The 25,777-nt window shown below is 40.0% G+C and overlaps 2 protein-coding genes across 3 annotated transcripts; both read left to right on the top strand.

The window, feature by feature from the left end:
* Positions 1-1,014: 1,014 nt before the first annotated feature.
* Positions 1,015-9,726, top strand: LOC131234741 (GDSL esterase/lipase At5g62930-like). 2 transcript variants are annotated; one of them, XM_058231680.1, is made up of 6 exons: positions 1,015-1,205; positions 3,602-3,679; positions 6,296-6,436; positions 6,746-6,822; positions 8,053-8,217; positions 9,373-9,726. In XM_058231680.1, exons 1-6 carry the CDS (start codon positions 1,107-1,109, stop codon positions 9,548-9,550), a joined length of 738 nt encoding a protein of 245 aa, XP_058087663.1. In that variant the 5' UTR covers positions 1,015-1,106; the 3' UTR covers positions 9,551-9,726. The 2 variants fall into 2 exon arrangements, with proteins under 2 accessions (XP_058087663.1, XP_058087664.1); XM_058231681.1 differs by lacking the exon at positions 6,296-6,436.
* Positions 9,727-12,512: 2,786 nt separating this feature from the next.
* On the top strand, positions 12,513-24,900 carry LOC131235632 (DEAD-box ATP-dependent RNA helicase 14). Its single transcript, XM_058232894.1, has 9 exons — positions 12,513-12,631; positions 14,637-15,076; positions 16,392-16,589; positions 20,720-20,788; positions 21,356-21,625; positions 22,615-22,965; positions 23,215-23,492; positions 23,938-24,318; positions 24,462-24,900. Exons 2-9 carry the CDS (start codon positions 14,747-14,749, stop codon positions 24,898-24,900), a joined length of 2,316 nt encoding a protein of 771 aa, XP_058088877.1. The 5' UTR covers positions 12,513-12,631; positions 14,637-14,746.
* The last annotated feature ends 877 nt before the right edge of the window (positions 24,901-25,777 follow it).

Raw genomic sequence — 25,777 nt, 5'->3', positions numbered from 1 at the left:
TAGGCTTGTTTGGGAGCTTGAATTTGAAATGCATTGGGATCCAAATTACAATTACATTAGAATTAAGGTGATTCTGAATTGTCGATTATATTTGGTTGAAATGCACTGGATTCAACTCTTCCATTTAAAAGCTTGTATTTGAAATGCATTGGAATTTTACAGTATATTCACCAAACTTAAATTTGATTAATTAAATCAACTTTTATATCTTAAATTACTGTGCGCTCGCACATGTGTGTGTGTGTATATGATATGATATTTGATTAAATATGATATTTGATAAACGATTGTAATAAGTTCATCGATCCTTGCTCTTGCTCGGGTGGCAGACTCTCGGGAGTTTCAACACCCGGTCAAGGGTTCGAGTATCCATAGGTGGTGAAAACCCAATACAGCGTGTGTGTGCGCACGTGTGTAAAATTTTAAAAAAAGATTGTAATAAGTTTATTAAATAAAATATGTGCTTTGAAAAAAATAAAAATTCCAAGCCTTAAAAGGGCCACAAATGCAAGGATCACGAACAGATAACTCACCAACGTTTTCTAAACATACACTTAGAAGTCCAATATTTGGACAGTTTAGGTCATTTGATTGATGTAATTTTAGTGTTTAAACAAATAATTAAAATGTTTTGGATCTTGTCAGAGTGCCACATGTCCAATGGATTGATAGCCTACAAACACCTTTGTTACCTTTGTTACATGGGGACTCTCCTGTATCTAAAGAGGAGGCAAAATAGGAAACGCTTATGGATTACACCAAAATTTCAGAATTTTCTGACATTTCAAATTACATAAAAAAAAGTAGATTTGCTCCAAAATATTTGCCAAACATAAAAAAGCAGCATTTGGATTTGAAGTACACTCATTTACCTCAAATCCAAGGTGCAAAACGCAGTCAGGCATAAAGGCCTCCTACTAAGTCCGAGTCGACTCGGACGAGTTGAGAAGACTCATCCGAGTCTTAAAACCATGCTCTTTTGCATGGATTCTTGAGAAGGCAGCAGCACTGTATTTCAAAAGCAGAAGTACATTTTCCCTTCCAATAGAAAAAAAGCAGAATTTCATTGTTAAAAAAAGAAAGAAAAGAAAGGAAGAGCAGAGAAAATGAGACCGCAGATCGTATTATTCGGAGATTCAATCACCGAGCAATCTTTCAGGCCTGGTGGATGGGGGGCTGCTCTTGCTGACACCTACTCTCGAAAGGTCCTTTTTTTCCCTTTTCTTTATATAATTGTTTTGGTTATTGTAGAATACCCAACTCAGAATTTCCACTCATTTGTATGAGTTTCGATTTTTCGTTAGTTATTTAGAAAGCCCGATTCAAATCTGCGGCTGATTTGTACGAATTTCGATTTTGTTGGTAATATTTAGAAAAGCCCAATTTTGATATGATCCTTTGAGTCAAGATCGAATCATGCAGTAAAAGATTGTTAAACCAGAGAGACTGCATTGTGGAAAATGGAACTTGTTTATTTCATTAACAATCAGGAGAATATATTGAAGAGATTGGAGATCTCTAAAAATTTAGGATACCTAATGTACTCTAACATCCTCCCTAATATACTCTAACAAAGATCCAAGGAATTGCAGAGGGTGTTAGAGTTCATTAGGTCAGAGGTTTTGATCCACTTTGCAGGAGATCCTCCTCCTAGTGCAAGCCCTGTGTTTGTCAAAGTTCTTGACACCTCTACTTTATTCCCTTGCTTTAATTTATAATGTAGTGCTGAAAAAAAAAAACAAGTGATCCAATACATTCTTATCTGACCTACCCCAACTATGAAAAGGTTGTGATTCAGTGAACAGCCCCTCATGCGTGGGCGCAGAACATACGTAAGAGGTCCATGTCGATGGCATGCATGTTAGAGACCTGGACCATTCATCAAGTAGGGTGCGCGGCGAACATGCCATATGCTAAAAATCTGGTTAGTACACGCATCAAGTGAGCCACAGGCGTATGTTGAATAGTTACTATTGGACCTCTATCTCTCTCTCATGGCATGCGTGCTAGAGACCTGGACCATTCATCAAGTATGGTGCATGGTGAACATGCCGTATACCAAAAATCTGGTTAGTACACTCATCAAGTCAGCCACACATTTATGTTGAATAGTTACTATTGGACCTCTCTCTCTCTCTCTCTCTCTCTCTCTCTCTCTCCTGGCATGCATGTTAGAGACCTGGACCATTCATCAAGTATGGTGCACGGCAAACATGCCATATGCCAAAAATCTGGTAGTACACTCATCAAGTGAGCCACACATGTTTGTTGAATAGTTACTATTGGATCTCTCTCTCTCTCTCTCTCTCTCTCTCTCTCTCTCTCTCATGGCATGCATGTTAGAGACCTGGTCCATTCATCAAGTAGGGTGCATGGCGAACATGTCATATGCCAAAAATCTGGTTAGTACATTCATCAAGTGAGCCCCCACCTCTCTCTCTCTTCCCGAATTTTCCATTTTTTGTGATACAAGTTTGACCTGCCTGACTCGCCGGCCAAAATTATTTTTGGTCCATGGCATGTTTGCGTGTACCCTACCATATGAATGTAACATGAGGGGCTGCTCGTTGAATCACTACCCAATAAGAAACTAATTCCATTCCAATCTACATATAAAATTCAAATTCAAAAACAAATCTCATTTGGAAATTTGGGAAACATTTGCAGAACTGATGGTGTGCCTCCCACATGATGTCCTTTTTTGGCAAGCTGGTCCAGTGAACCAAGACCTTCGTCATTACTTGGTTACGTCATTTAACCATCCGCCTGTCAAGTATATATCCAATGGGTTGGACCATCACCGCTAAACTTTGGAAAATGTAAACATGTAACCAAATAATATGATCTTGCAAGTCAAGATGAAATACATACTAAAATAGCAACGATTATTGTTCGGTCCATTTCGAGGATGATCTTCCTCCTAATGCAAGCATTGAGTTTGCAAAAGTTTTTGACACCTCTTCTTTATTCCTTTGCTTCCATTTATACTTGTAGCATTGAATAAAATAAGCAAGTAATTCAATGCATATGTAATTAAATGCATTCATACCTCGTACCCTAAACGAGAAACTACTCCCATCCCAATCTAAACCTAAAAGTGAAATTCGAATGCAAATCTCATCTATTATCCTTCGTATTTTTTGAAAGATGACAGCAATATTATTAAAAGGCAAAAACAGAAAGAGCAAAGCTGCACAAGAACAAGAATATACAAAACCCCACCCTACACTCTACAGAAGCCGAAACCTCACTCATATGGGAAACGACCTGAGCCCCTTACACTGGATTCATGGAAAAGCAATCTGAAATAGACAACAAAACCCGACTAAGAACTGACAAAGCTGCGTGCTCTTCGTTTTTGAAAGTACGATTATTGCGTTCCAACCAAATCGCCCACAACAATGCCATTAAAGCGATCTTCCATCTTCACTTTCCTAGCATACCCCAACAGTCCCCATGCCATGCCATCAACAGGGGTTGAACCTATCCTGGCATGGCCAGGTCTCCTAGCATGCCCCCCCAGTCCCCATGCCATGCCACCTCCTTCCTATTAAGGACTTATTTTAAGATATTAACAGTTTTTTTTTCTTCGTATTTGCAGGCTGATGTAATGGTTCGTGGGTATGGTGGATACAACACCAGATGGGCTTTGTTCTTGCTAAATCACCTTTTTCCTTTGGTAAGATTTGCATCGCGTTTGCATTTGGGAGCTGATATTTACACGCCCATTTTGATAGTACACACATTTATGCTATTTTTGATAAAGTGCATGGTCGATCATTACAATATGTTTGCATGGGGTATTGGTATAGAAAATAGGAGCTATGGTCCATATGTGGGACCCAACTGGGCCTACCTATGATAAAAAAGATCCACAATACTCAAGAAGTAACCGTGATTGAATATTCACAGGCATGCAATTACTGCATGCAAAATGGACGGTAAGAGCAAAAATGATCTTACTGTCCATTTCGCTGCCCCTTATTTAAATGGCTGCGATCATCTGATGATTTTCAGATAACATCAGCTATAAGCTTGATTCAAATTCGTAAGGGGACAATGACTTCAATGATTCAATCATTCATCTCTACACAAGTGGCAGATTCTGAACACTAACAGAAGACATCTTTCATTCCATGAATCTTAATCTTTCTACAATAAAGCTAATGGCTATAAAAGACACCAGATAAAAAGATCTGTGATCAATTACAGAAACCATGCAATTTTCCCTCATAACCTCTTTCTCTTGCTTTGTTAAGTAAGCCATTCTTACTGGGACTAAAATTAGATGACTCTGGGTCTTGGGGTCAGGACATGATTTTCACCTTCAATGGTATCACACTTACTGTTTTCAGTATCGGAATTGATGCAGGTATCACACCCGTGAGATATGGAAGCATATCGGTTTCACATGGGAAATATCACATGTATTGGGAAATGTATCTCTGTTTGATGGAAACATTGAAAAAATGATGGGATTTTTTAATGAAACTTCACGAGTTGTTAAAAGAGACGTGATTACACACTTAGAGCTCAAAATATTACAAAAAACAAGAATGCATGATAAGTTTACTCTGCAGGGGGTCTTAAACTATGAATTGTCTGACAAAACTGATGCAATTATATAAAATATAATTCATATAATTAATAAATCATACAATAAAAATACCAAAACACAAAAAGTACATCCAAAAACCAAAAAAGAGAAGCAAAATACATTTGTGGCAACTACATCCCACCAAGAGATTCCCCAAAAAAAAATCCCTGGAAAAATAGTTTTTCATTTTATTTTTCAAAAATTGCAGTTTTTTCACCTCCCATGTGCTGCCTCAATATTGCCAACACACATCACGTGTTGACAATACCGGGGAACTTTATAAAGAAATTCTGATGATGTCTCACGATATTTCGCGGTTTCATCAAATACAATGAGATATAGTTGGCTATACCAAGGAATTTTATGGTTCCCTGGTTTCATATCAGAGATATGCGATACCATTAGCATCAGCTGATATTATTGATACTGAAAAGACTGATTACAATGAGTTATAGCAGTATGGGGGCCACATTTACACCCACCTTTTCTACTTTTGGTAATACAGGGATACAGTAATACCAAATTGCATTATTGTGTTTTTTTTTTTTTTTTTAATACCATAAGAAGAAAAAGGGTGTCTTTTGGCAGTTTGGGCGAGTGCCGATGTCAATTCCCTCCTGGAAAATTGTCCTTGTTCTCTTGACTGATCTCTTCAAAGTTTCATAGTTTATACTGATTTTTTTATTTTTAATTTAAATTTCTGAATTACTGATTTGTATTTGTTCATCCTATTTAATCTGACATGATAAGGGCAATTGTCTAAAAAAATTGTAGCGTTGGACACACGATGACCCAAATGCAGGATATATCTTTTTAACTTTATTTTGGTATTAAACATAATCTACTACTACATTTCTGCCGCAAGCCAAGCTAGAGGAAGATGATGCTTCCAAATATGTGCTAAATGGGCTATCAGAATGAGGAATTGGTTGATCATCTCTTCGTCCATTGTTATTCGCAAGAAAGATGTGGGGGGGCTTCTTTATGTTGTTTGATATTGAATGGGTTTTGCCAGGGTCCACTGAGTCTTTCTTCTTGTCTTGGCACGGTGGAGGTAAAGGAAAGAAAGTTTGGCATCTTTGTTTACTAGTCGAATTATGGTTTCTTTGGTTGGAAAGAAATAATCGTTGTTTCAGGAATCAGAAAGGAGAAATATTGGAGGTTTTCAATTTGGCTAAAGTGCATGTTATGGAGTGGACGATTGAATCAAAGGCTTTTGCTTTGGCTCATTTTCCTGATAGCTGGATAGATCTGTAGATCGTATTTTCCTTTGTGTTTTCTTCTTTGTAATTCTTTAGGCTTCGGCCTTTGCTCAATAAAATCATCAAATTTAAAAAAGAAAAAAGCAAAAAGAAAAAGAAGAAGCATAATCTACCAGGAGATTTATTGTTTTCCTATTCATTTAAATGTTTGTTGTGCACTTTCTTTTCTAAACCAATATTTAAATAATAACATATCTCCTCGTGTCCCTGTCTGATGCCAATGCATGTTTCAAAGTTACGCTCATTTCTTCTCAAAGAGTTCCATTTCGATCCAAAATAAGCAACAAAAAGGCAACATCTTTTTAATGGTGGTTCATTGACACAAGCACATTGTAGTTTATGGAAAATCTGTACTTTCGTGGTAAAAAACTGCACAACTCATCTTCATTTCATTGTAAAGTGCTTCAAGGAGTCTCTTGTATCTTTTCTTTTGCAGAGCTGCATGAAACCGCCTGTTGCTGTAACAATTTTCTTTGGTGCCAATGATGCAGCCCTTTTGGGGAGGACCAATGAACGACAACACGTGCCTGTTGAAGAGTACAAGGACAACCTCAGAAAAATTGTTCGTCAGCTGAAGGTTCACATTACGGTTCATCAATACTCCAAATTACTGATAATCTTCCCTTCAATATGATTCTTCTGATTTCAATGTTTTTATATTTATGTTCTTGGCTTTTGTCAATACACCCATTCTGTTGGATCTACCTGATCAGTTGATTGCTGCATTCCAACTCGTATAAAATATTACAAGTGATTTCTGATTGTTTGTGTTTATGCTTACTTTTCTGATTTAGCTGCTCTTTTATTTCATATTTTTCCTCAATATTCATTAGCATTTTCTATTTTAGTTTCATCTCCATCAAATTTTAAAAGTGTGTACTCGCAGGAATGCTCCCGTACCATGTTGGTGGTGCTGATTACTCCACCCCCAGTTGATGAAAACGGGCGAAAGGAATATGCACGGTTTGACACTTTTCCCCGTTTCAGTTCCATAACCAGTTGGCGACCAATGGCATGCCACATTATTCATGAATAAATCTGGGAAATCATTGCATTTGAAAAATGGCCTGGTTTTTGTAAATAATCAAGAACCATTATAGGCCTATACCTAGGTTGGGTGAAAAGGACCCAAGTGAAATATGTTGCGGTATTTGATGTTATGAAGTCAGAAACATCCAATACCATATACACCAATCTTATTGAATACAAAGGGAAAAAAGGGTGATTATCTCCAAAAATCACAGATGGTCATTGTTTTCATGACATAAGAGAGCTTGCTGAGCCCACATGCATGTATAAGGCTTCTCATTTGCAAATCACGACCCGTGCCACCATGGCACACTGACATGAGATCCAAGCTATCCAGCAGGTGGGTCACATCTCTTTTTTTCTTTAAATTCTATGAAGGAAAAAATAAGGTCAATTGCATCAACTGGTGGGCCACACAATTCGAAAAACATGAATGGATGGATTTTAAAACTTTGGGCAAGTTTTTTAAGCTCTCTGACTATTCTAATGGTTTGGTTGCAATGCACGTATACCATGCTTGCACTGGGGTTACAACTTGGGTGGATTGGGTCAGCATGAAGCTCAACTTGAGCCCAACCCACCATCAAACTAGGTCAACCTATGGCCAAACCCAACCTAAGTCCCAGCCCAAGCTCCTCAGCTTGAGCCTATACCAATTTACCAAATCCCCGACCCTAGCCCATCTTGAGTTGAGTTGGGTTGGGTTGCAACTAGGGCTAGGCTCATATATTATTAATTAATGAACTATACATGTAATATAGTGAAAGACAGAAAACATGTAATATTGGGTCAAGTTGCACAAGGCCGCAACTGAGCCCAACCTGACCTGGGGTCAGGTTGAGGATTTCCAGCCTGAGCCCAACCCAACTCGACCTGACCAAAATGTCGGGTTGAGTCAGTTGGGTTTGGGTTGAGCCACCCAAGCCGGCACATTTGGTGGCATGCACATAAGCTACCTTATACATACGTGCAGGCTTCACAAACCTCCATGCAAGGGTAAACATTCACCATTTTCTCATCGAAGGAGAATCTAAAGAATGGGTGAATTCGTTTTCTTTTGTTGTAGTAAATTGCATACCTTTAATTCTTTTTTCTTTTTTTCTTTTTTTCATTTGCCATTTTCTCTTTTGCATTTTTGTATCGTTTTTATCGATTGAATTGCAGATCATTGTATGGTGAGCAAGCTGCTGAACTGCCAGAACGGACGAATGAGATGGCTGGTGTCTATGCAAGGCAATGTGTTGACGTAGCTAAAGAACTGGTCCTTCCATCCGTTGATTTATGGTCCAAGATGCAGGAGACTGTGGGGTGGCAGAAAAAATTCCTGAGGTTATATATGGGTCCTTTCTTCTTCTTCTTCTTCTTCTTTGTTTTTTTTTGCCAAACAGAGTCCCACTCTTTCCTTTCCTTTCCATGATGTTGCTTTGAAGTCGAATTGGGGCTAGCAGGATCATTATTTTTCAGTAGTTGGGGAAGAAGGGTCACAGAAAATGCATATTTACACCCCTCTTTTTATACATATGCCCCTTTTTTATACTCTCGGTATTATGCTATTCTGCTATGCTGAATTGGAAGCAACTATACTTTCCCAATTTAACAGAATGCGGTGCTTCATGATTTGTTCATTGATGGTCCTTTGGATGATAAATTAGCTGACTGTTAGAAAAGGGACCCACCCATATCTGGCAGCTGGGACCCACATTGACTACTGTTGATCATCTGCTTGGAGGGCCCCACTATGGATCACATGGCAGAAAAATATGGTCACTAGACAATCCTGTCCAACCAATGGATTTCTAGGCATTGAGTGTGGACTGTTGCCTATGGTTTTTTGGTCGGTCCAATCAGAGTAAAGTTTGGGCAAGTGGGGCCCATGTGCAGAGCCCAGATAAACCAAGGTGGGTCCCACCTGTCAAATATTGACGCACATTGCCATTACTTGCTGAGGCCCACTGGTCGGATCATTGGCCGAAAAATTTCCTGCTTAATCAAACATTCTGACATCACCTGGATTCATTTTATTTTATTTTTTCAATGAAATGAAAAAGAAAAAGTTAAGACATGTTTCGGCATGATTGGATGCACAAGTGAGCTGAGATGCGAACAGTTAGTTTAATCAGGTGGAAAAAGAAATTATCCCAAATTGAAGATGCACTTCGTGCAAGTTCCATTTGAAAGTACTGTAATTGCAATTTTGAGCTCAGACCTTCAATATGAACACTTAAGCAATTACAATTTGTCAAATGATCGCAATTCAATTCGATAGTGCATCCAAACCTTTCCTCACTGAAACACACAAACAGGAAGAAACTGAGAAAAGATCCCGAAACACGTGCATGCACGCGCGCACACACAAGATATAGTCTTTAAGGTGAGGAAGGAGTGAAACTGTTAAGGCTTCTGAAGCAAAACTAATGGTGGCATAATTCCTTTCTTTTGTTGTATTGCTGAACTTTTTTTTTTTAATTTTTATAATAAATACAGTGATGGCTTGCATCTGACTGAAGAAGGCAATGCTGTAGTCCACAGAGAAGTGGTGAGAGTATTCAATGAAGCTTGCCTCTGTGCGCCAGAGATGCCATATGACTTCCCCCACCATTCTGAAATAGATGCAGAGAATCCAGCCAAGGCGTTCCAACGGCTGCTGAGATCGGAAATGTAAAATCTCGAATGAGGTTCTCCTCCCTTTTCATTGCTTTGTTTCTTTCTTTCCATTCTTTCGAGTGGAAGCTTGCCTTGAAGACAATGGCCAATGGCCTTCTTTTCATGACCTTCAACTTGCATAAATAGAACAACGGCCCTGATTGAAGAAGGGAGTTATATAATCTGTTACACTCATCTTTCGGTTTGGACAAGTGGATCACATGATTTTCGGGATGAGCAATCTTCATGGTGGGGCCGACCTTTTGCATGGTTTGGATGTCCTACACAAGTGGCATGCTGGCGAGAAAGAACAGCCTGCATAACTAGTTAGCATGCAGGCGGTCATCTGTTTCCACCCATGCCATAATCAATAACATTCTGATGAAATATTGCCTCAAATAGGCAGGGGCCAAGGTGGCCCCCACCATATTAATAAAGTGGATGGTTGTAGTAGTGCTATGATCATTTGGTGAGTTATTTTTGAACTCTGGGCCCATTGGACGGGATGGATCACACCCTACCAGTCTGGTTTTTGAACTCTGGGCCTGTTAGGATCTTGCTGCCATCATGGATGGCCAAAGCAATAGACCTCAAGAGCCAATCTTCTCCCACAAAGTTTGAATACGTAGCGCATCAGTCTGGTGATCTGGACAGTCAGTGATGTGGGGCCCATGGTAGATGGACCATAGATTGGAAGTTTTGCAGATCTGATGGTAAGATTCGTTTCCTCTACCAAGTTTGTAGGAAAAGCTTCTTCCACAAGTATCACGTGCTGGTAAAGGGTATTAACGATCGTTCAACTTGTTCAACTACTTGCAAATGATATTCAACCCGTCAGTATGGGGTCTATTGTGTTGTGTGCGTGCCATCCAATCAGCCCACAGAGTACCACCGTGATGATGGGATGACCGAAAAAAGCAGGTTTATACAGTTATTAGGTGACCACACTTTTGTTGCTTTGTTACGGTGTATATTTCTGATAGTCAAATAGTTATTATTATTATTATTTTAAGGTGGTAGTTGCACCAGGCATGCTAAAAACTATTGTCCCTTAGTTTTCGGCAGTTGGAATGTGGGTGATTTGTGGTTCAATTCAAACCAAACAACTATGACCCCAAGCACTAGGATATGCAGACACGTAATTTATGACCCAGATTTGATGAGATCAGCCGCCTATTTAACCAACCACCCCCTCAATGTGTGAAAAGGATTGGGCTATATTTAGAGGATAGGATTCGTTGTCTGATGATGAGTTACTTCTATACGAAAATAATTTTTAATACAGGTAAAGAGAAATGAGAAAGGAATTGGCACGTGTAGACTCAAATTACAGCTAAGATTATGAGCTACTTGATTAACGCTATGGATTATACTACATAATGTAATTAGGGTGCAACACCTTGTGGATGGGTTGGATCTTATGCACATAAGGTTGTTCTTATTTTAGTGTGCTAATCACTCTAGCATTTTTGGTCCAACATTGGATGGCAAGGATTATCTGTATTACGTGATTTTTTTAAGACCATGGCTTTTATAATGGTCCCCACCACGAGAAGAATGGGTTAGTAACTCTTGACCCTTACGCATCAGGAGGCCCACTTGCACACTCCCGGCCCAAAAAAATTAGGCTAAGCTCCTCAGCAAGTGGGCCACAAGCATATGAAAAAGTTTGACCAAAGATCCACATTTATTGTACATACCTGGATCATTGATTAGTGGACCATCTGCATCGCGTCTAAGCGTGGCGATGGGCTGGGCAGGCCATCCCGACCGGAAGTGGATTGGCTGGTGTACAACACACCACTAACCTAGCCGGTGTAGGTACGGTCGTGTGAAGACGCTGACGAGCTCCCAGTTGTACGAACGGTTCCAAGGAGATCAAAGCTACGTGGCATCGTAATGATGTATTTATTATATCCACACTGTTCATACTTTACATGTTGATCCCAAAAGTGATCGTATCTAAAGATCAAGTAGACCAAACCAGAAATAGCAGTAGGGACCATGATTCTCACTGTTAAAACATTTGTAGGGCCATCCTAACGTTTATTTTCCATCCAATCTGTTCATAAGGTTACGTTGATCCAAAATTTATGTGACACTATAAGGGTTTCAATGGTAGACGTTCAATCCCTTACTGCCTTTTGCAGTGTGGTCCACTTGATCTTTGGATTTATATTATTTTTTGACTCAATCCTCACGAAGAGCTCACCAAGTGCACAGAGGGTTTGGATATAACTCATGCCTCATGATCGGACCACAGAACTTGGTGACATCAACACACCAGCCGATCCGCTTCCATCCCGACCCAACTTTGGCCAGCTTAGACCAGATAGCTTGGCACGTGCATGGCACGTCAATTCTCGGGCCGGGCATGGGCTCTATTATTTTTGCCCGAACCGGACTAACCCGACGGGGTTGAGCCCTGGCCCCAACCCCGTCCCACTGCCAGCCTAATTCGGGTCTGCTAAGTGAGCGGCACTGATCTCAGGCACGTGCTAAATTCGCACGCATGAGGGAGCCTAGACGAGAAGTCCTGTTGCACTTGGGTGAACGCGCATTTTCTGCCACTCGCTGATCGTATGCACCAATGCAGCGGCAAACGTCAGGCGTACCGGACGGTATGGATGCCACAGACAAAAAAATAAGGAATAAAATCGGGCCCGTTCATGCACTGGGCCACACATCTAATGTACTTCGCAGGCAGAGTCTGGGCTAATTCCTTTTTTACCGTTCATATCTCTTCCATACATGTCGTCCACCCGATGACAAGGCTACCATGATGTTTTGGGCCAAAGCATCAAAACGATGGGCCCGACTTATGAGCGGTTTGGATGTGATACGCGTGCCACTTGACACGTGTAGCGACGGGTAGAGAAAAGCCAGCGTGGCATTCCAGATGGGCGGGTCCCGCGCGCATTTCTCCCACTATATAATGATTCCGTAGTAGTCGGAGCGCTTTTGCTTCTCATTTCCCACGCGGAGGGAGAAGAGGAGTGGAGTCTCTCTCTCTCTCTCTCTCTCTCTCTCTCTCTGTGCAGAGAAAAGAGGTATGCCATTTCTCTCTGCAATCTGAAGTTAGGGTTTCTGAGATTTGAAGGTGAATATCTTTTAATGCATGCAGAGAAAACCCTAGAAATAGGCAGATCATTGAGGGAAACTAGGGTTTAGAAGCTGAATCTCCTTTTCTTGCTAGGATTATGTGATTCTGAGACTTTAGAAAGACAATGTGCCTGAGATCCGTAATTGGAGAGTGTTCTAGGCATGCAGAAATCAGGGTTCGAAGTCGAATCGTGTTTTTCCCCTTTTTTTTGCTAGGGTTTGGGATGTTGGGTATTTTGAAAGCTGGGAGATTCAGTTGGAATGCTTTTTAGGCTTGCAGACACTGAAAATGGGCATGCAGAAGCCCTAGAAATGATTCTTCTTCGAGGGAAGTCGGGGTTTGTAGTTGAATAGCTTCTTCTTTTTGCTAGTGTTTGCGATAGCGTTTTTTGAAAGCTAGGATTGCGAGTGAGAGAGTTTTTTAGGCTCGCAGATGCACTAGAAATGATTGTTGTGCGTCAGAAGCTATCACATTTTTCTGTAGGGTTTTGAGGCTCAGAGTCTTCTGAAAGCCAGGGTTTCTGAAATCCATAGGTTGATAGGTTTTTAGGTTTGCAGAACCCTTGAAATGACAGTTGTTCAAGGGAGGCTAGGGTTTGAGTTGTGTCGCAATTGAGGGGCCGTTCAGATACAAGCAAAACAGGCTGTTAAGTCATGCTGTCTTGGATATGTGGTAAGCTTACCACATGCACAGACAAGGAACATAATTGCTAGACAATGACCTCGATATTGACACATGTGGCACATGTTGGACTTTTCAAGATTGATGGTGGCACATGTTCACATTTGGGGTGCTTGAACTCGAACGGTTGCACATGTGGCACATCTGACACATGTGATGCATGTGCATAGGACATTGTGTTCTCAAGGGTCACTGAACTTGAGATAAGCTGCTTTCGTTGCACTTTTTCTTAAAGACATGCTATCCTTGCTAACAGTCAAAATTTGGGGACATATTCTCCTTATTTTCTTACGTTTCTATGCATAGTTGAGTTTTACAAACCACGGTGAAGCTGCTCACCCCAGGTAGTTTCTGGTGATACAACTTTGCTTGAATCCAAACGGCCCCTTAGCTAGGGCTTTGAGCTTCTTCGCCATTTAAAATCTATGTTTATGAGTTTTACAGGTTGTGAGCTCTCTTTAGGCCCAAATAAGATAGTGTTTCTGTTGAATCTTTCTTTGTTAGGTGGGGCTACCAATGGGCCAAGCCCGTGTTGGTGCTTGGCCTGGACTTGGGTCTGGGCAAGCCAACCTTCTTCTCCTCCTCCCATTGACAGAAACGTTGTCCCCTTCACCACAATGGCATTTTGAGTTCTTCATTCATTAAAGCTTATATAGCCGAAATTTGTAGGTCTAGAGATTCTGAACATGCAGACTGCTATAAACGGCAGACCTTTGAGGGATGTTAGATTTTGAAGTTGTCTGCTATAAATGGCAGATCTTTGAGTTAGATTTTGAAGTTGAATTGCATTTGTTGTATGGTTTTGAACCTCAAAGTTATGAGAGTAGCTAGGGTTTATGGAATTCATAGATTGAGCACTTGGCAGACTTTTAGACTTTACAAGTGATGAATCTCTCTTGTCATAGTTTACTGTGAAATTGATAAATTTTCAGGAGAAGTTAGGGTTCTTGGTTGAATCTTTCTCTGATAGGGTTTCTGAGATCTTGCATCTTTAGGAAGTCACAATTTCCGGAATTTATTGTTCTTTGGATACATAAACTTGAAAAGCCAGAGGAATCATAAAATGGTGACAGACTGTAGGGTTTTTCTAACACTATCAGTTGAGGTTTTGGATTTCTTTATTCATTTAGAGAATCTATGGATTCTAGAGTTTACAGATCCAAAAAAATCTGTGCAGCTACTTATCCTTTAAAAAAATAATAATAAACCGTATCTGCTCACAGTAAGTTATAGTTCTTGGTTGAATTTCTTAAAACCTCTCGTTTTCTCTCTCCTCTTAAACAATGAATGTTCTGATGTCTCTGCCTTCATTCTTTAACAGCAAGCATCTAGGGTTTGTTAGTTTTGTGGTTTGGAATCTTGGCTCCCGTGCAACCTTTACAACCCTTACCCGTTTATGCTGCTGTTGAATTGATAGGCATTCATTGAGTTATGGCTATCACTGCATCTGCTTCCTCCACTGGCCCCCGTTATGCACCACCAGACCCAACACTTCCCAAGCCATGGAGAGGTCTGGTCGATGGGAAAACTGGTTATCTGTATTTCTGGAATCCGGTAACAAACGTAACTCAATATGAGAGGCCTGTTGCTACCCCGCTTCCAGGCCCACTGCCTGTTCCGAAGTCTGCTACAATACCCGTAAGTTCTTCAGTTCAAATTCAGCAGTCGTCAGGTTCCTCTGCTCCAGGACAGAAACATCAGAAATCTAAAGAGGAAAATGACCAATATGGTGGAAGCAACCATGATTCAGGAGATCGTCAGGTATCATTCGATCCTTTTCTTCTCTCTCTGACTTATCTGCTGTTCACTCTAGTACATAACATTGCAAATAGTTTGTTGCGACGCTTATAAAAATGTGAAATTGTAGTGATGCCTATATATCAGTAAACTTGTATCTTATGAGAAGTTGAGAAATATTGTATTTTACTGTTGGTAAACTTGATAAAACTTCTGCTGCATCCAATTGAACTGAAAGCTTTAGGTATTCATTAAACAGGAGAAGCTCATCCAATTTAATTTTCAAAAATTTCTTAAATGGTGTATTCTACTTCGACTTACAATATTAACATTTTAATCTGTTGTTTACCCAACGTATATTTCCATTCTGAATTCTTGGTTAGCTATGCTGATTACCATTATCTTCATTTGGCTTCTGAAATTGGATTTAATTTCAGGAGCTACCATATACATCCAGGCACCCGCCTGATTGATTCACGTATACCCCTTTTCCATTTTGATAATTTAAAATTTATTTTATAAATCATTAATGAAAATAAGGAGTTTTATATGCATAGAGAGATTACATGCTTTGGGGAATGAGAAAGAAAAATGCTGGCTGTTTTGCATAACCCGAGTATTGGGTGATGCTATTCTCATGCAAGGTAGATGCTTTGTATCTGGTTGGTGTGATGCTAATCATTATCCGGTGGTGCAATTGCATCCTACTTGTGCTGTAGGAACTGAATTTGTGAATATAACATTTTGTTTTGAAATTATTGTATTAATTGAAATTATTGTATTAATCTGTTCTCAAAGAATTGAGATTTGGATTGCAGGTTGATCATGATTCATGACCATCCATCCAATCGTCACCATCATGCATCAACAAGTCTATTGCATCCAAGGTTGCTTTTTATGATTCACTTATGTTATTCTTAGCTTGTATGGTCACATGACTAGTGATACCCTGTGGACTTGTTTTAGATAAATATACTCTGCCATGAAGTATGTATGCAAATCATCAGTCAAAACCATGATGACTTGTCAAAGACTGGGTTGTCTCTTTCCTTTGAGCATGCTGATATTCTTTCCAAAAGTCATGGATGACAGTTATGCTAGATTTTTTTTTTTTTTTTTGAAAGATGAACTGCTAGAAATGAACTCCTGTTTACTGGAAATCATGGGAACAAACGGTTTAATGTTTGATGATGGGTTTGTCCTCTTTAGCCTCCATAATATTCAAACGGTGGTATCATTGTCACACTTTATTATTAAAAAACTAATTTATCTTTTGTTATGATTTCATTAACCTTTGTTTCTTAGGCTAATACAAATCTTGATCTCTTTTCTGCATCAGGGTACGAGGGATAGTGTTTCCTACTCGCAGAATGCCCCAAGTGTTTCTCTCAATGCTGGGCATGGTGTGGCTAACGTGCATAATCATGGGTCTGATGTGCAGCCCTTGGGATCATCTGCTGGAGTGCATGGGGCCTTTGATGTGGGAGGTGCTTCATCTGCTGAATCCTATCGCCGTAAACATGAAATAACTGTTAGGGTATGCGTTCACTGATTTTGTTATGAGGTTCATTTTTGTAGCACTGTTAATTCATACTTCCTTTATTGTTGCCTGGGATGCCTGCTTCACTGATTAAGATCTGATATTTTAGATTTGTTATTGTTTACTGGGTGTGCTGACTGCTGATCCTTTTTGTCTTTCATTGGTTTCCTTCATTATTTAATGTTTTTGGTTAGAATTGCTTGATTGTCCGAAATTATTAAGTGTGCTCTTGTATTGATGCAGCCGGTACTTCATATTGACAACTAGGAGAGTTTGCATCAACCAGCTTAACCACTTTGAAGAGGATTGTTGAAACTCATTATGTCACGGACCATAATTTTTTACCAGCTTACCCACTTCTAAGAGGATTGTTGAAATTCATATGTCATGGACCATAATTTTTTTACCTACTAAATTGATTTGTTTAACATATTGGTGCAGTCTTAGGGGGATGGATTTATGTGAAATGAGATTCACAATAAATGAACGCGGGTCAGTATGTGTAAGGGTTTGATCTTGTTGGGAAAGCTATCCTAGTATCTTTTCAGAAATCGTTATTCTATCTTTGATGTCCTTGTTCATTTCATGCGCGTGTGTATCAGTGTTTTGAATAGTGTATGTAGTGTACGTGTAGCGTATACAGCGTCATAGCGTATGTAGCATTGTAGTGTACACTTGTTTTCTTTTCTTTTATAAACGATAATTATATTTTGTACTTAATACTCTAAACCTGTGGGATTTTAATTCCTTTTCATATTTGTGACTTGTGGTTTCAGTTAGACATTATTAATTAAAGTGGTTTGCTTAGAAAATCATTGATGTGATAATGATTTGATGTGGTTTATATATGTGGATTTGCTTTAGAAAGTCTCAATAGAAATCCCTGGAAACCTTAGCTGATTATTTACTTGAAAGTCTCAATAGAAGATCCAAATGACTCCTATAGATGCATGGATGACATACCTGTGAAAATTTGATTACTGACTAGAAGTATTGGTATGGTCCATGGAAATCTCAATTGATTACCTGACAGTCTAAACAGAAGAATCAAAAGACTTGTATTGATGCATGGAAACTCGTTGCTTGCATTAATATTAAAAAAAGGTGCATGAATAACTAACGTCACCAAATTGAAAAAGGAGGATTCTATTCTGGTATCTACCTTTTTCTTGCAAATCTAACCATAAAATTTCATCACAGATATATAGCAGAACTAAAGGGTTGTGGATTTAACCTGACACCACTAGTTGCCTTGCTAGCAATCACGACATTCCCTAATCTTCTTCTATCTGATGCAATACATGCCAAAAGGGAAGCAACTTCTGCTTTTAACTCGAGGGAAATAATTTCTATTCAAGTAACCATCATACATGGAATTGAATTTTGGGCACTTAAGGAGCAACATGTTCATAGGATGAGTGCGGCTGAAATGAGGATGTTGAGATGGATCAGAGGTAAGACAAGGAAAGATAGAATTAGAGCTGAATGCATTCAAGGAGTGAGATGGGTCAAAAGGGAGTGAGTTGGTTCACGTTGAAGGCTCTAAAAGGGCATGGGGAAGGGCCAACCATCATAACTATTCAATAAGTCCTTATATGTTTATTACTTACTCTTAAAGCGAGGGAAACCCTAATATGATCCTATGGCACAACCAGCTGATGGGAAGGATCCTCCCAAGCGTAGGCACCATCAATCTAAAGCACGAGAACCACACAAGGAAGAAAGAAACAAGCTTTTTTTTTTTCCCCATTCGATTCAAAGGTGCCTTGATACTACTAATCTCGAGCCCTTATATAAGCTTTGAAATGTACATATAAAGAAAATTCATAATGTCATTGATAACCAAGGACTTGTTACAAATATGAAAAATAAAAAAAGGGATTTGATGAATGGATTATTCATAGCTAGCTGATTGATTTTGCTAGCTAACTACCTAAATAGGAGGCTTGGGCCTTCTTATTGATAAGCCAACTGTTGGGCTTGAGCTTAATGGGCCTGGGCCATGGTTCGTGAGCCCAGATCAGGCTACATCATCCTAATCATCCATTCTTTCTAATCATAGCCATATATTTTATTAGAAACATTAAAATGACCAGAATACCTTTGAATCCTGTCACAACCATAAAGGCTTTTATTGGCGTTAACTAAGGCAGTATTGGAACTGCATATTGTGGGGCTCATATGAAAGCTAAGTCAATAGGCTTTCAAAATGAACCGGTTACATGTCATTCTGACGTTGTTTAATATCTGAAAAGTAGCCCACTAAAAAAGAGAAATACTAGAGCAAATTTTCTTTTGCTAGTCATCACTAACTCTAACAAATAATTAAATTATAAAACCTATGGGCTTGTGGAAGCACACAATCATCCTCGATCAAGCTGTTTTGGATTGTTGGGTGGTCCAGATCTTTGATTGGCCAGCTTGTGTGGCGTTGATGCATCCTTTGATTGATCCTTTATGATCCTGGATGCATCAATAAGTCAACATCAGTACTATGATCATAAGTTACATTAACAAAAACTTGATTGAGCATGCAACCAAGCATTGTCCGGACTTTGTTGAAACGGACAGATGATCTGATGTATTTTGTTAAATCCACTCTGCATTAGATTGGAAGTTTTGAATCTTATGATATTTTGTGCAATTGATGAATGGATGGTCAATTTGGTACAGTCTAGGTTAAATGAACTAGCAAACATTGTTTTCAATAGCTACATTATGTAGAATGTAGCTTACGCCATGTAGCGTAACTTACCCTTAACACTATGTAGCTCATGAAATAGCTTTAGTCACATATAGCCTGTGCTACATGATAATTTGCATGCGCTACATGCCACATAAACTACACCACATGCTACGTAGCTTGCATTATAAGTAAAATTTCACCATAACATTAAAATCAATTAATGTTTTCAATGATTTGTTACATTTTTCTATTTTTCAATAAAAATAAGTTAATCTTTTCAATAGTTTTAGTAAAACAATATAAGTAACTGTTGTGCGGGATGCCTTTGATTATGCCAATCTAAGAGTGAAGAGAAGGCCACTGTTGGTTTGATCGGTATCCCATTAGTCCAACTGAATTAGTGGGTGAATCTCAATTTGTACGTTGTGAAGATTTGCGCGTTTTCAGTTCGGCCGATATGTGTGAGTCAATTTATTTAGGTCCGACCAACGGGTTACGTAGATTAGCACAAATTGGGGTATTTAATGCCTTTTTTTTTTTTTTTTGAAAGGTAGGTAATTAAGGCCTTACAATTAGGGATATGTAATTATGGGTGTTTTCTTTTTAAGGGCTAGGGTTTTGCAAGGTGAGGGGGTTCTAGACACTTGTAATGACTTGGGAAGAAATTTTCTCAAGGGGCTAGGGTTTTCCTAGGTGCGCATCACAAGGGGAGATTGGGTTTCTTCTGTATTCGAAGAAGGTGAGTAGTGTAAACTCTAGGGCTTTGATTATAGTAGATTTCTATCGCTTTGTACCGTGGTTTTTTCCCGCAAGGGTTTTCCATGTTAAATATCGTGTGTTTTGTGTGATTGCTTTATTGGTCATTATTTATTTGATTATTATATATTTGTTGAACGTGCTTCCGCAAATCGCACAAATTAATGGTGCTATTAGATCCGAATTTCTAATACCTAGTGTTCATCTGGGTTTGTTATGGCTCGGGATTACATCATAGTGGTGTGAGATAAGAGCTGAAACTCCAACAGTAACAATATTAAATCTGTTCTGTTGTTCTTTCTTTACCTTTATACTTTGCCCTTTCCTATTACCTTAGGTTGCATTTGGTTGCATCAAATATCATGAAATTTTGATAAATTTCATTATTAATCAGCCTAATTTGGTGTAGAATATCATAAAATTGGTGTAACCAAGCACCACCTTGATTAAAAATCTAGAAGTAGTTACACTACACGCTATGCAGCTTATGCCTCACGCTTTAGAGGGCTGAACGCTATGCTATGCGCTATTTTCTATTTAAAACACTGCTAGCAAATTACTGTTCTAATTGTTATTTCATCTTTGTTTACCAATTTCTATATTTTCTCTTTCTGTTTGTTTGCTGTTAATACGCTGATTTCCTTGATGGTTATTGACAGTGGTCATTGTTTGAAAATGTGGTCAGGGAGATGACGTTCCAGCACCATTCATGACATTTCAAGCCACTGGTTTCCCACAAGAAATTCTTAGAGAGGTATGTCTTTCCTTGGTTCTTCAATTTTCCTTTGGTATGCACTCTGATGTCTACTATATAGCTTGAGTGAGTTTGCTCAACTCATTTACTTAATGTTATTTTTTGTGTGCAATTATGTGTTTGCTGAGTCCAACTTTGTACTCCAAACTCATTTCCATTTTTTTCGTATGTACTTTTGTCGCAGGTGCGATATTCGCTCCAGGGAGGAGCAAATGTCGTACACTGTGCCAGTGTTGTGCCAACCTCCTTGGAGGCATGATACAGCTGGAGCTCCATATGTGGTGGACCAATTTTTAGAAGGGCTTTTCGAACACCAGTCCTTGGCTGGGCTTGCTGTGGTGATGGCTCAGTTTGCTGCTCGGTCTGAACAGAAGGGGCCCCTTCCTTGTGCTCCGGCTTGCATCAACAAGCAGCTGTCTGCATATGGGGGGATTCACTTCCTCTAGTTCTAGCTAATCCTTTTGTTAAATCCGAGAACAAAAAAATGAGCAAAAAGATGAATTTCAAAGCAGTGTCCTCATGGGGCCCATGTGATTTATTTTTTTGGGTTCTTAAATGCTTTTCCAGGCTCAACATGCTGGGTTTTCTGCTCCAACCCCAATTCAGGCCCAGTCATGGCCAATTGCTTTAAAGGGCCGTGACATTGTGGCCGTTGCAAAGACTGGTTCAGGCAAAACCTTGGGTTATCTTATCCCGGGGTTTATTCATCTCAAGCGTCGTTGCAACAAATCTCAGATGGGTCCAACAGTGTTGGTTCTTTCACCAACAAGGGAGTTGGCAACACAGATACAAGATGAAGCTGCAAAATTTGGCAAGTCCTCAAGAATTTCATGCACGGTTCGTTACCTCTGGCTGCATCCAGTTTTCATCTATAATTATAAATAATCAGGTAATGAGTTGTGGCATGTGTTTCATTGTTGGTGGAAATGTTCTGTCAGGTTATTTTTGTCCTCATCCTGTCTTTAGAAAGATGCTCAGTATGTTCTTTTATTCCAGAAAAAGTTAAGCCTTGATAACAAATGTATCAGCTTAAATTTTGAAATCTACGCCTATTTTTTGTGTGACCGAATCTACAAGCAATGTCATAATGTGTGGATTAGGTTGTTTTTGCCTGAGGACCATGGTGCCAAATGCTGCAGTTTATATTTTCCTCAAGTTGTCACCTGAATCATGAGCCCACCACTATAAACACTTGAGTTGTTCCAGGAAGTCCTAACCTCTATTTGCCTGCATGTGAAATGTGTATGTTTGTGTGGCTTTTTCTTTCTTTCCTTCCTTTTTTGGTTGGACTTCTTATCCAGGGTGATAAAAAAAAAGCTTGTGGATTTTCACAATGGCCTGGATCCCTTAACTGTTTCCATGCCTATTTCTTTCTCTGAGGCTCGATTTTCCATGTCTATTAACCTATGCATCAAGACATTCCATACTTGAAATAAATGCACAAATGGCTTCTCAGATGCATGCATTGGATGGTCATTAACATGGCTATTACTATCAGGGTCTCTCTCTCTCTCTCTCTCTCTCTCTCTCTCTCTTAATTCTTCTTTATTTATTACATGTTTTTATGCTAAGGTCAATGAATGTTGCATATGTGCATGTGTAGTTCATTTTGAACTGATTTTTTTTTTTTGGTTGTAAAGTAGCTTTCAATGTCATCTGGTCGCTGTACATATATCATATATGTCAATGTGCGAGTGTTTTGGTTTAATTGGGTAACCGTGTCTGACACTGATATGTTTCCATGGTTTAGAAGGAAAAGTAGCTCCAATTCTTTGTTTATTTCGGGTGTTGGTTGCTGAAACAATTTCATTCTTATGCGGTTCTAGTGTTTATATGGAGGAGCTCCGAAAGGTCCTCAGCTTAGAGATCTAGAGCGAGGAACAGATGTTGTGGTTGCAACTCCAGGGCGGTTGAATGATATTCTAGAGATGCGAAGAGTCAGCCTGCAGCAAGTCTCATACCTGGTTCTTGATGAGGCAGACCGCATGCTGGATATGGGTTTTGAGCCTCAAATACGGAAGATTGTGAAAGAGATACCTGCACGCCGCCAGACTCTCATGTATACGGCAACGTGGCCAAAGGAGGTCCGTAAAATTGCTGCTGATCTATTGGTCAACCCGATTCAAGTTAACATCGGCAACATAGATGAGCTTGTTGCAAACAAGTCTATCACTCAGGTGCAGAGAGAATAATGCCCCTTTGGTTTCTGTAATTTAACGTGGATGAATTATTGCTAGGCCTAGGAAGCTAAGATGATGACAATGAAATAACTGCTGCATTTTTATCCATGTTTTGGTTATTTGGTTTATATTGAGAACCTTGGGTTCTCCCTTTGACCTAACGCCTGTTGGGTTTGCTTATGTTTTAGAGATGAGTAATGCCATTTTCTTTTTTCCTTTTTCCTTTTCTTTTAAAATCCCATACAGTATGTTGAAGTGATGACATCTATGGAGAAGCAGAGACGGTTGGAACAGATCTTGCGATCCCAAGAACCAGGTTCCAAAGTCATCATTTTCTGCTCCACAAAGAAGATGTGTGACCAGCTGTCTCGCACCCTAACCCGCCAGTTTGGAGCGGCTGCCATTCATGGCGACAAATCTCAGGGTGAGAGGGATTGGGTTTTGAGCCAATTCCGCACTGGGAAATCTCCTGTACTTGTGGCTACTGATGTTGCAGCTCGAGGACTGGACGTTAAAGACATACGGTATGATGTAATTGATGTTCTGTTGTTTCACGCCTAATTTGGTAGCGTCTCTAGCTTGAATATTAATCATGGCATGTCAGTCCATTTTTGGAGGACTAGTGCTTTCTCAAGAGAGTCAGGAACTTCCTAGGCGCATCTAGCTGTGTTTGGATATCTTGAAAAAGTCGGTCAGTTCCAATGCTTCATTTCTGCCCAAATACATATCGTGAACATTTCAGGTTGCATGATTGCATCTGAAACATGACAGATACTGATTTGGGTTGAAAAGGTGGGACAATTGGGTCCTGCGTAATGCAGTTCTATAACTTCCTGCTTCCTGGTAATGTTTGATTGCAGGTGTGGCTCGCTTACAGCATTCATTCATTCATTTACATTCTTATGCATTTCCTGCAATGTTAGTGAGTGATGAAGAGCTCATGCTAAATCACCAACCTCTTATTTGCAGGGTGGTTATCAACTATGACTTCCCAACAGGCATTGAGGACTATGTTCACAGGATTGGAAGGACTGGAAGGGCAGGTGCCACAGGTTTGGCATACACCTTCTTCTCTGACAAGGATGCTAAGCACGCACCAGATCTCATCAAGGTCCTTAAAGGGGTGGGTCAGCAAGTTCCTCAAGAGCTACTCAACATGGCTTCACAATGTGGCGGCGGAATGAGCAGATTTCGTCGGTGGGGTTCTGGCCCTGGGGGTGGTGATGGAGGCAGGTCATATGGTGCTGGACGGAATGATTCCGGTTACGGCAGCAGGGGCGGACGGGATCCTCCGTCTTCTGGCTGGTCAGAGAGAGGCCATGGTCAAAATGATTGGGAGCCTCAGAACAGGTGTGACTCCAGCATCAGTTTTGTTTGGTATTGTATGGGCCATACCATGTTGCTCCAATCAGCGAGGATTGTAGTCTGTCTTTCTTTATGTTTTCTATTTCAGTGTTGTGAAAATTGACTCTGTTAGCTGTTTGTATCAACAGGTATGATGGAGGCTACAATGATGGGCGGTTGGAGACACATGGTGGGCGTGATGGGACATACGCTGGCGGTAGCAATGACCAGGGAGCTGGAGATAACTGCACAGGCTGCAGCTTTAGCCCGAGACCAAAGAGCGGAAGCGGGTGGGTTGACTGCAGGCGGAGCAGAAGCCGCAGCCGTAGTGTTGACAGGTATGGTGGTGGCCCACCATCCCCATCGAGGACAGATGCTTCGCCGCCTGCTCCGGGACCAGCAGGCCCGGATCGTTTACCATCACCACAGCAGTGGAGGTCGTCATATGAGGGTGAGAATGTGGAGGATGAACCTCAGCCGGAGCATGATGAACCTCAGCCGGAGCATGGAGGGGAACAAGGCTTCATCGAGCAGGAAGAAGAGGGCATGATTCCTGCAGATGAAGATGCGGTGATTCTAATAGATTAGGACGCTAGCAGATCTCCAGTGACAATGAAGGCACGGTAATATTATTTCCAACTCTGATTGAACCAAGTGCTGTTGTGTCTCCGTTTTTGGGATTGGTGATCTCTTGTTTTTTGGTTTTTGTTGGCCTGGAAAAAAGTTTTGTTGTGTGCCCGGAATAGGCTGGTGTAACTGTAACAGCGCCGGGGCTAACATACTAGTATATGTTCATTCGTTGGGAAAAAAAAAAACAGAAGAAAACATACAAAAAACAGGTTGTCAGTGAAATGCTTGCATATATAACAGGATGTGCGCCCCAGGAAAATGTCATATTTTGGAGAACAGAATAGTTTATACATGCAACGTTTTTTTGTTTTTGTTTTATTTTTTAAGACAATTTTTTGCACATGATACAATGAGAAGGTTTGAAAAGCATTCTAACTGGTGACTGCGAAGGTATATGGTGTGATCCAAACAAGATGTGGTGGCCCTGGGCGGGTCAGATCCTTTGATTGATGGCCTAGAAATAAATGATTAAGAAAGAATTTAGTAGTGGTCCAAGTTCACTAGAAAAGGCCATATCTTGAAGGGTTAGGATCTTTAGATGTTCTGGAGGCCCAGCAGTTGCAATAGTTTGGACAAGTTAACCATGGTATTAGGCCGTCTGATGCACGGACCAACAGACCTCAAATGTGCCGTTGTTTCTATTAATGTACATGAAAGGGAAAATCTATCCATCCATTGATAATATTGGTTGGTAGGCCCCAGGCACAGTTCATCTCCCTATCTTGGAGTCGTCAGAATGTGTTCATTTCCTAAATGGTCCTTTATTCACACTGTCGAATCTTCTTCTTCTTCTTCTTCCTTTTTTCTTCGCAAAATGTTCAAAGGATTTTGGAGG

Source organism: Magnolia sinica, chromosome 19, assembly GCF_029962835.1.
Source record: "Magnolia sinica isolate HGM2019 chromosome 19, MsV1, whole genome shotgun sequence".
NCBI lineage: Eukaryota > Viridiplantae > Streptophyta > Magnoliopsida > Magnoliales > Magnoliaceae > Magnolia > Magnolia sinica.
This window is presented reverse-complemented; position numbering and strand designations above follow the sequence as displayed.